At 44.8% G+C, this 13,979-nt stretch overlaps 1 protein-coding gene across 4 annotated transcripts in view; it reads right to left on the bottom strand.

The window, feature by feature from the left end:
• The window catches only part of ATG4C (autophagy related 4C cysteine peptidase), a 106,071-nt gene that overhangs the window by 70,838 nt on the left and 21,254 nt on the right, over positions 1-13,979 (bottom strand). For all 4 annotated transcript variants that reach the window (XM_055139779.1, XM_055139777.1, XM_055139776.1 and 1 more), the window contains exons 4-6: positions 11,861-12,094; positions 8,605-8,935; positions 6,238-6,308 (exon numbers count right to left, since the gene is read on the bottom strand). In XM_055139779.1, coding sequence (XP_054995754.1) covers positions 6,238-6,308; positions 8,605-8,935; positions 11,861-12,094 — 636 coding nt within the window. The remainder of the gene's footprint in view (positions 1-6,237; positions 6,309-8,604; positions 8,936-11,860; positions 12,095-13,979) is intronic.

Raw genomic sequence — 13,979 nt, forward strand, 5'->3', positions numbered from 1 at the left:
AAAAGTAAGACGCTGAGTGTCAGCAGGTCAGGGTGGGAGGAGTCACCGCAGGCAGAGCGGTCAGCAGGCCCCGGAGCCCTCCGGCAGAAGCACAGCTGGCGTGTTCCCAAAACAAGAGGTGCGGGCCTCTGGAGGGACGAGAATGGGGAACAGTCTGGGAACGAGACAGGAAGCAGAAGCTCCAGCTTGGGGGAGAAGGGAGAGAGAGAGCCACAGAGGCTCCTCAAGGCCGTGCCAAGACTGATTGTACTTCATGAAAGCAAGCAGCTGAAGGTTTGGGGTTTGTTCTTGTTTTCAGGAAAGGGAATGTCCTGAGACTATGAATTAAAGCTCCTGGAAGAGAGTGACATAGAACACCCTGACCTCACACCAGGCTGTCTTGATGGGGGCAACTTGGAGGGGGAGGGCGGGTTGAGTCTCCCTCCCCGCCCCAGCAGAACGCCAGCAGCTGAAAATCTCCAGAACTCAATGGCAGCCATGCTCAAGGCCACTCTCCACATGCTCGGATGAGCCTCGCCTACGAGGGAACCCACAGAAAAACCCAGGTATGTGGGACTCATGACAGATCTCCAAGCTCGCTTGGAGCAGGACTGGGCCTCCTCCCCCCAGCTCCCTAGCTTTCCAGTAGCTTGGCAGTCACACCCACTAGCTCTGCGCCCACACCCACTGTGCCATATAATTTCATCCACGTCCAAGATCCAGAGACTATGAAATAAAGCTCCCGGAGGAGAATGACAGAGAATGTCCTGGAACGTGCAGCTGCAAATGTACTCTTGCCCACTGATGTACCTAAAGTAGCCCACACTTGTTTGGTTTTAACAAACATGCTTGTCATCTCTTATACAAGGGCTTAATGGCTCCAGGATGAAATACAACAATCTTCACACATTTTCCTCTTATAGTGGTGGGAAGGTGCTTGGTGATGGGATTGGTGTTTGAATATTACTTGTAATAAACTATTGTGAACAACTTTTGTTTTGTTTTTGTTTTGTTTTGCTTTTTGGGTCACACCCTGCGATGAGATGCTGGGAATCGAACCTTTTTTTGTTTGTTTGTTTTTTGGGTCACATCTGGCGATCCAGAGGGGTTACTCCTGGCTATGCTTCAGGAATAACTCCTGGTGGTGCTCAGGGGACCATATGGGATGCTGGCATTCGAACCTGGGTCGGCCGCGTGCAAGGCAAACGCCCTACCTACTGTACTATTGATCCAGCCCCTATTGTGAACAACTTTATAAAATAAAATTTTTAAAAAAGAAGAAAAGAACATGTCCTGAACTGATCTGTAATGTACCAGTTGAGTTCCCAGGCTGACAACAGACTGGCGGGGTACAGGGGTGGGGGCGAGGCAGGGACAGCTAGACGGCCACCGCTGTACTCCAACAAGAGACCACCGTGGCGGCATGGACAGAGGCAGGAACTGTGACATCAAGGAACTGCACGTGGGACAGTCATGTGAAAGTGGGAAGAGTGGTCAGCTGGAAGGGAATAAACTCCCTGAATGGCCAGTGGGAACAGAGAGGGAGACGGAGGCACGGGGCATCGGCAAGGTTTGGTACCAACAAACCAAAAGGGTGGCGGCTACAACAACACAGATGACGACAGCAGGAGGAAAGACAGACAGGAGGCCGGATTCTCGCCAAGGAAGCAGAGTCTGGGCGGGCAGGTTAGCAGGCACGCAAGCTTGGATGCGGGGCGTGATCAGATGGGGGCTTGACAGCTGACAGAAGTGAGGCCACGAGACTGGGTGAGAGCATAGCCCTGAGCACAGCAGAAAGAGAGAGGGTCTAAAGGTGCAGACCCCAAACTCTCCCGCTGAGCCATCGGAGAGAAAGGGCGGCTGTGAAGGGACACACAGGAAGGAAGATGGAACATCTCAACAGCGACGCGGCCAGGGAGCGACCCACGTGTCGGGCAGGAAGAGGAAGCAGTGAACCGTGCCACGTGCTGCTGACAGGTTGTACCTAAGGGCGCAGAAGTGACCCGTGGACTTAAATAAGACTTCATCCGGGACGAGAGTGACGGCCACAAGCACCAAGAGGCGTCATCTGTCCCAGAGAAAAAGCTGTGCTGAGAACTGACTCTGTCAGCTCACTCCCTGTCCGCTTAACCGAGTGCCCTGTGTCAGTTGGCAAATGCCGCCCTCTGGGCCACAACTCAGCCCGTTAAATGACAAACGTGACCCTCAGCTTTCAAATCCCTCTGCTCACCAGAAGCCCGAGCTCCCACAGTCGGTCTAAACCAGCGCGGCAAAACGGCCACAGTCGTTGTTTGCATGTTTCAACGCCAGGGCGACGCTTTCTCCAGCTTTCTCCAGACCGCACAGAAGTCACCAGCCCTTGGCAATCTCTGGCTTCCCGAAGCAGGGCACCCCCATCCTTCACTCTGGGGGTGAATACATGCGCCAGTCCAACAAGCACTCCTGAGGCCCGGGGGGCAAACCCACATGCTGCGTGCACGAGGCTGGGGTCCCCCTGCTGGCCCCACATGGCCCCCTGGGGAATCCCAACCACCACTGGGTGTGGACCCTGTAACAAAACTCATTTTAAAAAACAAATTCTTTTTTTAGGAGCTGCAGAATAGTAGAGCAAGTAAGTCTTTTGCTTGCACACGGCCAACCTGGGTTCACTCTCTGCCAAAACCCTCAGCAGCTTTCGATTATGAAGTAAAATCCGTCTTCGCACGGCCTTTAGGAGCCTTCCACATGGTCCCCCACGCCTGCCAGGAGTGTCCCTGAGCATCACCAGCTGTGGTCCCCAAACAAAAACAAAATAAAACATATATGTGTGAATATATGTTTATATATGTATACATGTATATGTACATATACACATACCTATGTGCACATACATTATGTATACATATGTATCACTGTCATTGTCATCCCGTTGCTCATCAATTTGCTCTAGTGGGCACCAGTAACGTCTCCACTGTGAGGCTTGTTGTTACTGTTTTTGGCATATAGAATACACCACGGGTAGCTTGCCAGGCTCTGCCGTGTGGGCGGGATACTCTCAGTAGCTTGCCGGGCTCTCTGAGAGGGATGGAGGAATCGAACCCAGGTCAGGCACGTGAAAGGCGAACACCCTACCCACTGCTCTCTCGCTCCATGTATATGCATGTATATGATTATATTATATGTATATTGCATATACATGTATATGCATATATGTACACATATATAATTATGAGCACATATATACATGCATATACATATACGTAAAATATATGTATATGTAAATGTATATAAAACTTAAATATCTCTGCCTGAGTCATATCTGGGGGCCAGGGGACGAAGGACAAGTGGCAGAGCACACGCCTGGCACGGGCAGGACCCTGAGCTCAATCCCCGGCACCACACGCCCCCCTGAGCATCCTGAGGCCAGGATGAATCCCCGGCAGGGACCTTATGAAGAGTGAGCTTCCCCTTCGGAGAGGCCCACTTTACCCAGAATAAATACTGGCAAAACAAAGTAACATGTCCACCTGTACATATGCCCATTTCCTCCTTATTAAATGTCTCTTCATTACTCATCTCTGGTCAACACTCACGCATTGAGGACCTGCTATTTTTACTAAGGTTTTCTGTGTTCTGAGGATTAAAAAAAAAAAAAAAAAAATCAGATCCTGGCCTCAGAAATGTCTCGCTCAATTATCTTAGTGTTTCCTCTCAATCATTTATATGTGCAAAGGCTATGAAAAGTGGAACTTCCCAACCAAGGCTAGAGCAGTGACTTCCAACTCAATGATTCTGCTTCCCCTCCCCTCCCCCACCATCATCAACACAGGGAGAAACAGAACAGGGCGGGGTGATACGGCCAGCGGATCACAACTGCACTACTAATAGCAACATTTCCAACGTGTTACCCAGCAAAGAAGAGTAAGTCAACTCTCTTCGAAGGCAGCTGGAGAAGGCTTCACCAAGGTGAAACTTTGAAAATGTTCTTGAAGAACAATAAAAAGCCAACAAGAAGCATTTTAATAATAGAGGGTAGCCAATCAGAGGCAATACTACACGCAAAGACTTGGGGAAAGACAATAGCATGTGTGAGGAACGGCATGATGGTTGATGAATTCTTTGGAGAATCACATGGAAGACAGCCCTGCACATGAAGGTCAGGTCAAGTTGCTAAGTACTTCCTGTGCTTTACATGCTAACGGAGGCAGTAGGTACTTGCAGATATGGCTCTTTAAATGAGCGGACATGAACGATTTCTTCTGATTACATGGATCAAAAAAAAAAAGAGAGGGGCTGGAGAGATAGCACAGCGGGTAGGGCGTTTGCCTTGCACGCAGCCGACCCGGGTTCGATTCCCAGCATCCCATATGGTTCCCTGAGCACAGCCAGGGGTAATTCCTGAGTGCAGAGCCAGGAGTGACCCCTGTGCATCACCAGGTGTGACCCAAAAGGCAAAAAAAAAAAAGAGAGAGAGAGAGAGAGAATTCAAAGACAAGGAAATCAAGTTATAGCCCAACTCAAGGACAACGGTTTGATCTGCATCAATGAGAGAGAAGAGAGAACAGATTCAGAGGGACTTAGAAAAGTGTCAGTGGTGCGCAGTGGAGGACTGGTCACGTGTAAGTGGTGAGAGAGGAGTGGAGAATAGGAGACTGTCTATGTGGACATGACGCCGTTTCTGAGGAGAGAACTGAAAGTGGTGTCCAGGGAACCATACGCTTAGTCTCCAAAGTGTGGGATTTGAAGTGTTTGCAGAACATCTGGAGAAAATTCTGTCTAGGAAAAGACAAATTACCTCACATTAACACAAGCAGCACGAGAAATGAGGCTTATATGTCCTAACTCATAGTGCCTACGTCTAACTATGTGAAGCTAGGAGCAGAGAGGAAAAGAATCCAGAATGACAAGAGGGAAAGTGAATGCAAGACGCAATCTTAAAAACAATAAAGGCATATGGGTAGAAACTGATACTCATAGAGAATGCCCGTTAAAAACTGTCCAAAGTATTACAAATTCTAAGAACTACTTCATCTAAGGAGGAACTTGTCTTAAGCAACCATATGTAACGAAGACCACAACTGATATCAATAAAAAGCCAAAAAGAAAATTTATAAATGTATGCGTTGATTGTGTAAGTACATTCTTTGGTTTAATCAGCATTGGCAACACAGCAAATTTTATTTGAAAGGTTTTCTACTTGAACACAAATACTGTAGTATCTTCAATATTCATACACTACTCTGAAAATATACAACTTTCATTTTCATATGCCTAATACCCTTTCTTAAGAAACTAATGACCATCATCAAAAAGCCTAAAATGCCTATTTATGAGGTAAACATCCATTCCTTGTGATACACACATAGTTAAAGCTATGTATGTAAATATATACATTCGAGGGTTTAGACTTTTTCTTGGGGCAGGGCCACATCTGGCTGTGCTCAGGGCTAATTCCAGGTTCTGCGCTCAGATATCACTCCTGGCAGGGCTCAAGGGACCATAATGGGGATGTGCATGAAACCTGGGTCAGCCACGTGCAAGGCAAACACCCTACCAATTGTACTATCGCTCCAGCCCAAATACTGTTATTGTCTATTAAATATGATTTAAGCATATTTTTTCTCCTTAAAAACACCAACATGTTTTATCCTGATGACAGCATTTCTGTAAATAACAAATTCAGGGCCAAAGAGAGAGAGAGATCCAGGGTTAAGGGACTCGCCTTGCATCCAGCCAACCCTAGTTCAAATCCCTGCACCACCTACCATGCCCCAGCATGGAGAGGGTCAATCTTGGAAAACACAGAACCAGGAAAAGCTTCTGAGCACAAGCTGTCCAAAGACACACACACACACACACACACTTCTGAGTACATGCAGTCCAAAGACACACACACACACACACACACACACACACACACACACACACACACACACACTCCTTTACAGCATGAGGTGACTTCTTTAAATAGTGCCTCTATAAGGGAAAGTCAGGGCTCTATCTCCAAAAAAGTTTCAAGATTACTAAGATACCGATCATGAAGCAGGAATCCAAAACAATCATTTTTAAAAAGTAAAAATTCTAGCCAATCAGCTGTGTCGCTATCAGAAGATTTACTGAGGCCCTAGTGAAAACTTGTTCACGCTGAAGGTTCACTCCTTGAAACACATCCACCTTACGGTCACAAGTACACAGCCGTGCTAACTGTCCCCATTCACCTGTTTCAGACGGTCATTTTCAAAGATGGGGATTGTTTTTTCCTTGTCCTATGTTCCTTACCTGTACAATCTTGTGCAACATAAATTGTTAGTCCTTGTAAATCAGGGTGTCTTGCTTCTTCAACTGCTTTTCTAAGAAAAAAAAATAAGCATCATCTTTTAAAATTCTAATATATCCAGTTAGCAAATAAAAATTTAAGGGGAAATAACAGTGTCACTTTCCCAACTTTTATATTTAAACTATATTGTGGGTTTTTTTTCTGTCCTTGTTTGGGCCACACCCAGCAGCTCAAAGGCTATTCCTGGTTCAGTGCTGAGAAGTGAGCCCTGGAAGTGTTCAGGGGCCCATACATGGTTCTAGGATGTTCAAATCCGGAGCTGACCCTGGTTCAACAGGGTCAGCTGCATGCCAGGCCAGTGTCTTTCCCTCTGTACTGTCTTTCCAGCCCCATTATCCACTTTTAAAACTGTCGTCTGGGAACAGAGTGACAGTAAAGCGGGCAGGGCACTTGCCTTTCACACAGCCAACTCAGGTTCAATTCACAGCATCCCATCTAGTCCCCTGGGCCCGCCAGGAGTGATTCCTGAGCACTGAGCCAGGAGCAAGCTCCATGTACCACTGAGAGAAAGAAAGCAAGAGAGAAAGAAAGAGAGAGAGAGAGAGAGAGAGAGAGAGAGAGAACTATCATCTGAAACCAAGTCGATTATTTTCAGCATGAAATATTATATTAAATTACTCAAAGAACAATGAAATATAAATTACAAGTATGCAACTTTGGGGCTGGAGCAATAATACAGCAGGTAGGGCATTTGTCTTACACACAGCTGACCCGGGTCCAATCCTCAGCATCCAATATGGTGCCCCAAGCACCAAGAGGAGCCATTATTGAGTGCTTAGTCAGGAGTAACATCTGCACACTGCTGGGTGTGGCACAGATGCCAGAAGAGAAATGCAACCTTGGGTATAAAGCTATAAGCCCCATTTTTTTTTTCTTTTTTAGTCACACCTGGCGATGTACAGGGGTTACTCCTGGCTCATGCACTCAGGAGTCACTCCTGGCGATGCTCAGGGGACCATATGGGATGGTAGGAATTGAACCCGGGTCGGCCGCGTGCAAGGCAAATGCCCTACCCGCTGTGCTATGGCTCCAGTCCCTATAAGCCCCACTCTTGTCAAAGAATTTCCCTCCACCTCTTCCGTGACTGTGCTTGGAGGTTTGCTTAATATTTATACATATCACTGAGGACGGTGAGTTACTGCATGCTTATCCTCGAGTACACTGTCTTTTCTACCTTAAATGATGCTTTTTTCCTTCATTTAAACATGCACACTTGTGTATGTTAGTATGAAAAAGGGATAGTTCACATAGAACCCATGGCCTGATTTTCTACTGCCTGCAAGCTGAGTGATTTTTACCATTTTAAAGGACTGTAAAAAGAAAAGTGGGTAAGAGAGTCCATGTGAAGCCTGGAAAGCCTAAAATATTTAGTATCAGGTCTTTTATATTAGTTTCCTGGTTCCTGGGATATAGAACACATAGAATATGTCCTAAATCCTTTTACAATTATACTTTTAAATATATCAAGTTGGACTTGACGTTATCAATAATCCATTTCATGGCATTAGGCAAATACTTTTCCAATTGTAAGCACTGGTCCTATGAAATATAAAAGCTGTTTTATATGTTATGTTATATGCAAAATGTTGCAAAATATGCAAAATAATTTCAAATGTATGTATTGTTTTAAATGAAACATATTTAATACAACATACTATACTTGAATGACATACTAATAATTCAGTTCATGCTAATAATGGAACACAAACAATAAAACCATTTTTAAACTTATGTAGTATCCAAGTAAATGGCATATAAAACACTGAGGGGTAATAGTGAAATGGGACTTTCAACTTTCTAAGTACTCTGTTACAGACCCTTTACATTGACTATAATTATAATATTAATAGTCCCTTGCACTTCACAAGAATTTGATGTGTGCAAAGAAATGCTAAAAACATCAATTTTTAGCTCTTGACATTTCATTACACTACCGGTACGTTACAGCCCCCGTGTCCACTATTAAATTAAAAAAGCTATAATGTTATGCATGATCCAAGGTTAAAAAGAGTTGTTAGTTTTGAGAACATTTCACAATGAGGTAGTCCAAAGAAAATGGGTGAAGAGACCTTGAATAGCTGTATCAGTCACAAAGGGAAGAAAAACCTGTCAGCTGATGAATGTAAGTGGAGTCACAAAATGTTGTGTTGTGTTGTGTTGTGTTACTATTAGCTAATGACAGAGATCCTTTGTGAACACTTCCGTTCAGTTAAGGCTTCCTGCATTCCAGCGGCGTACGTGTGCTGCGATCCTGTATCTCTGAGCTGGGGGACCACGGTTAACGATGATGGATTTCCAGACAACGTTACCTTAGGATGTGAGCGACCACAGCCGGTCCGTACCAATCTCCAGCTTTTTTGCCCGATTTCTTCCCATATTCTATGAGCTGATGTAAACCAAAGAGAGCCCGGGGGGAGTCGCCGAACCAGGAGATGATTGTCCTGTGGTACATTTCATTTTGCATTTCACGATCATCGGCGTATCTCCCCGTTGTTCCCTTCAGAGAAATGGTGGGGGCTTTGAGTTCTCTTTCCTCGGAGAGCGATGCCTCAAAAGATGCAGTCAATTTTTTTACAGTTTGGGAAGTCCAAGAATCAGAGTCTGAATTTTCAATGTTCAAAGCATCAGGCCAGGTCCATGCTGTAAGTGGTTAAAAGCAAGTTGCTCAGAGTCCATAAATAGTTAAGACCTAAACAGTTCTACTATGTCTATAGCAGTGAAGGTCAAGAATTACTAAAATAAGGCAGTCAACTTGGGAAGAGACACATTTACAGAAACAGAAAATAGATTAATCGTTGGGTGAATTTGAAATCAGGGATGTTGAAAGTGATCACCACAATGATAATTATAAATTCTGTAAAATAGACCATAACCCACCAAACTGTTCATTTTGAGGGAACTTCTAGCATGAAGATTATACCTCAATGAAGCTACTTTGGAAAAAGTCATGAGCAGAGAAAATATGCCAATTACATCAATGTTATTAGTGGCAATACTATTTTCTCAGCTTTTCTATAGTTTTCAAATTTTCTAAAATGGGATCTATAACATATCATCAAAAAAATAGTTGTCAAAATGAAAAATAGGAATAAGTAGTAAGCTCGAGTGTAAATAAAAATTCCAGAATATGCTTTTCTTTCTTTGACATTACTGAGATGGAATAAAGACTTCTGCATGCCATTACACCGCTGCTTACCAGGCATCCGGTCTGGGCCACCCCAAGGCGCCATAAACAAATTCACTAACATTCACGGTATTCATGAGAGAGTAACTTCAGAAAGTGGACAGACTATATGTTAACACAGAAGTCTGAACATGAAAGTTTTACATTTCTTTTCATGGTGCTTTTTTTTTCTCATACACTCCTTTCAGAATAACTTAATCATTGGATAGGGAGTAATAGCAATTCTCGAGCAAATGAAAAGTTAATAAATGAAGTCATTACAGATCAAAGATCCCCCCCCAAATCAACTACATCCACTGCTTCAATGTCTTTAATAACAAGACAGTCCCCAAACATACATGTAATTTTAAGTGAGCAAAATGAGTTATGGGTTCAGAGACCTCGTCGGACCGGTGAAAAATATCCCAATTCTAGTGCCCGTGATTGCGCAAGTCTACAAATAAATCATCCGAGAGAAAGTTCAAAACTTCTCTGTTCTTGCATTATCCAAGCCACTCTCAAATCAGCATAATCACTATGTGACCTCATCAATAAGCTCTGAAGAAAGGTTACCAAAAATTTACTATTATTTATAAATCATCAAATACATAAATAAAATATGATGGCATTGTAGGAGCACTGCTGTAGCACTGTCGTCCCATTGTTCATAGATTTGCTCGAGCGGGCACCAGTAATGTGAGACTTGTTGTTACTGTTTTTGGCATATCGAATATGCCACGGGTAGCTTGCCAGGTTCTGCTATACAGGCGGGATAATCTCGGTAGCTTGCTGGGCTACTGAGAGGGATGGAGGAATAGAACCTGGGTCGGCCCGGGTCGGCCGAGTGCAAGGCAAACGCTCTACCCATTATGCTGTTGCTCCAGCCTAAAATATGATGGCAATTAGTAATAACTGCATATAATAGACTAAAAAGGCAACTTATTTTTTGAAAATTCTCTTGCACTTGTAACTGTTATTTAAAAATGGACTAACAGAAATGTAAGCCAGGTGCCACATGTGTAACTAGATATCTGAGGGTCCAAAAGACTAATCCTGATAAGCGTATTAAGAATATACTCAGGCCAGAGAGAAAATGCAGAGGTCGAGGTGCTCGCCCTGCAGCGTGCAGACCTTGGTTCAATCCCCGGCACTGCATAAGAGGCCCTGAGTACCACTGAGCATACAGCTAGAAAGAGCACCCGAGGACTGCCTGGAGTGGCCCCAACACAACACTCCCTCCAAAAAAAAAAAAAAAAAATGAAGATGGTGATGATGGTGATGCAGAAGCCTACTGGGAGAGTCTGACACAGAGAACAGGGCAGGGAGGAGCTGGGCAGGGGACAGGGTTTGTTCCGTGACCCGCCCACCCCCTCTACCTCCCCCCCCCGCCCCCGTGGCCTCCAGGCCCTGCGGGGTTTGTTTCTGAGGGCTCTGGCACTGCTGCAGTGGCCCAAGAGGGTTCCTGCACCCCGTAGCAAAAACAGCAGCACATCAAAGACCCCTACCATTGGACCATCTAGCCCAGGATTACCTAGAGTACCCCTGAGCACTGCTTGGGAGGACTCCCGGTGCCTAACAGGAGAGCAAGAGCAGCGTCTAACCAGTTTAGGATCACAATCATATCCACAGAGACAGAAATTACTTTAAAGCATTTTTGATGTATAGAAAAAAATTAAGAAGCTCAACAAAACTACGTTAAGATTTCAACACAAACACATCAACTATCTGTTCAAAGTTGGCTACCGCCTTCTCTAGGATTTACTAGACTGGACAGAATAGAGAGGTGAACCGCAAAGAAAAAGATAGCCTAACAGCAAAAAGCCCCATGGTGGTAGCCAAAAATGCTACAAACCTTGGTATTTTATTTTAGTTTGGGGGTTGCTTATGTTTTCATTTGTTCTGAGGGCCACACCCAGCGATGCTCAGGGCTTACTCCTGGCTTTGCACTCAGGAATCACTCCTGGCAGTGCTCAGGGGGCCAGCGGGGTTGCCAGAAGTCAAGCCTAGGCTGGCTGAGTGCAAAGCAAGCACCCTATCCACTGTACTACCTCTCGGGCCCCTATTCTTATTATTTTTAACAGGGGCCCCACCCTGCTGAGCTGGTGGCATGCATTACCAGAGACTGAATGCACACATATATGTTGGAGCCAGCAGGCACCCTTCTGCCCCAAGGAGGTCTCTCTAACCTGCGCTGTTGAAGGGGAAAATCTTGAAAATTTACAGACAAGTCATACCCTGCTGAGCTAAAAATAGGGATGTAATAATGTTAGATTGGTTATAATCTGAGAAGGAATCAGAGAATCAAGAAATGAACCAACAAAAATTTTGTGCATTTTTCAAGGGGGGAGTTCATGTTTTAAAAAAAAATGAGTAACAGCCCAAAGCACAGAGATTGGATTTACCTCTGCCGAGAAAGTGTAGGAGGAGTCCCTGGGCCAGCAGCATCTGGCCAGTCCTGAGCGTACAGCCCCAACCACAGTCCGTCGTCAAGGCTGAGCCTTCGATGGGAGGAAATTCTTCCCTGTAGGTCAGCCATATTCTTGAGATGAAATCTTTGCGAAATTCTTCCACGTTCCCTGCAATTACATGATCTTCTATTGTGCATCCTGATCTTGCAGGTATCAGTTTATTTTCATCTACAAAACAAAAAGTATAAACTGGAATCTCAGTATAGGCAAAGAAGCATCAGTATGGTAGTATATGCCCCGGCAGGTATGGAGCGTGGCACAATCTTTCCCATCTTTTTTTTTTCTGTTTTTAATGAAGAGAAATCTTATTTTGCCTAATCAGACTACTAAGGAAATAAAACAGGGCCAGAGAGATAGTACAGGAGGAGAGGCACTTGCCTTCCATATAGTCAGTCACCCCCAGTTTGAATTTCTAGCACCACATAGGGTCCCTGAGCTCTGCCAGGGGTCACTCGTAAGCACAGAACCAGGAACGGACCCTGAGCACCACTGGGCGTGGGGGGGAGGAGAGGGAGGACGAGGGGAGGGGAGAAAAGGGAAAGCGAGAGAGCGAGCAGAAAACAGAGGCGGGTGGAGAGGACAGAGTTGAGGCACAGGTCGTGTAAGTGATTAACCGCAGCTCAATTCCCCAGCACCCAAAGCATCGCAGTCCCCTGGGAGGGGCCTGCAGGCCTCTTGACCACCACCTGGGAGGCTTCAATTTAAAAAAGGAAAAATTCTAAAAGAGGAAAAGAAAATGAAAACTGAAACGCTTTATATACTTAAATATGAGGCATTCCCATGAATAGGATACCTAATGATACCGTATATTCTCTAAATGAAATGAACTACTGTGTGAGGGATAGCAGAAATTTTCTTTTTGCCTCAATCAGCTCAGAATAGAGATATTAGTACTCACTGAAATGAGATTTGCAAATAAAGTGTCATGATTTATCAGTATGCTAAAAATGCTTGTAATCACAGATGCGAATTCTTAAAATCAAACAAATGCACACTGTTTCTTATATTTATATTCACTTTCTAAAACAAGACGTGCTAAGTAGCAAGACTATAAGACTGTTAAAATACAGAGTCTTAATCTTGAATGTTGAGGTAATTTTTTTAAAAAACGCTGCTATTGATTCCTACTCCCTCTCAGAGAGCCCAGCAAGCTACCCAGAGTATCCCGCCCCCACGGCAGAGCCTGGCAAGCTACCCGTGGCGTATTCGATATGCCAAAAACCGTGACAACAGGTCTCACAATGGAGACGTTACTGGTGCCCGCTTGAGCAAATCAATGAACAGTGGGACGACAGTGCTACAGTGCTACAGTGCTATCAATATAAATATTTTGTGCCTGTTAAGGAGGCCGACTTGGGAGGATGTTTTGGGAAATGGGAGCAATGGTGGAAGCAAGGTCACTCTGGAGGTAGAATTGGTGCTGCAATGTTAAATGCTGGTAAAAAACTGTTATGAACAACTTTGTAAACCATGATATTTAAATAAAGTTTAAAAATTGTAAAAAAATTGCTGTTATCCACATACATCATTCCCAACTGACCATCCCTAACAGTTTCTCTGTGAAAACTGTGGTCCCTTCTTGCCATTAATTCACAAAGCACTAAGAGCAGGAAGTGCTTCCGCATCCCTTGATGACTCTGTCATCGTTACCATGGAAGCAGACGGCACAGCACCCAGCACGAGCAGCCCCTAATAAATGCTGGTTGGGGTGGGTGAGTGGATGAGCAGATAAACCTGCCTACAACGCTCAGTGCCAACTTCCATGTCCACTGCCCTCCTGACGTTAGCGCAGCTTCTATCGTTCCTCACACCTCCTGCACTATCCCTGCTCAATCTCGTTCTGAACAAAACTACAATCAAGCAAACTTCAACACACGCCCAGTTTAACTGAGCTGAATTACAGCCTGCGTGTGGTTTCAATGACAAATGGATGTCAAGCCCGTGTCACCACTGTACTTCTGTCTACAGAGAGTGCGGAGTTAGTCACAAAATTGAAATTGCCTGGAAATAAAACGCCGCTTTGCAAATATGTCCACAGTTTCTACGTGAGAGA

This window comes from Sorex araneus, chromosome 5 (assembly GCF_027595985.1).
Source record: "Sorex araneus isolate mSorAra2 chromosome 5, mSorAra2.pri, whole genome shotgun sequence".
In the NCBI taxonomy this organism is placed as follows: Eukaryota; Metazoa; Chordata; class Mammalia; order Eulipotyphla; family Soricidae; genus Sorex; species Sorex araneus.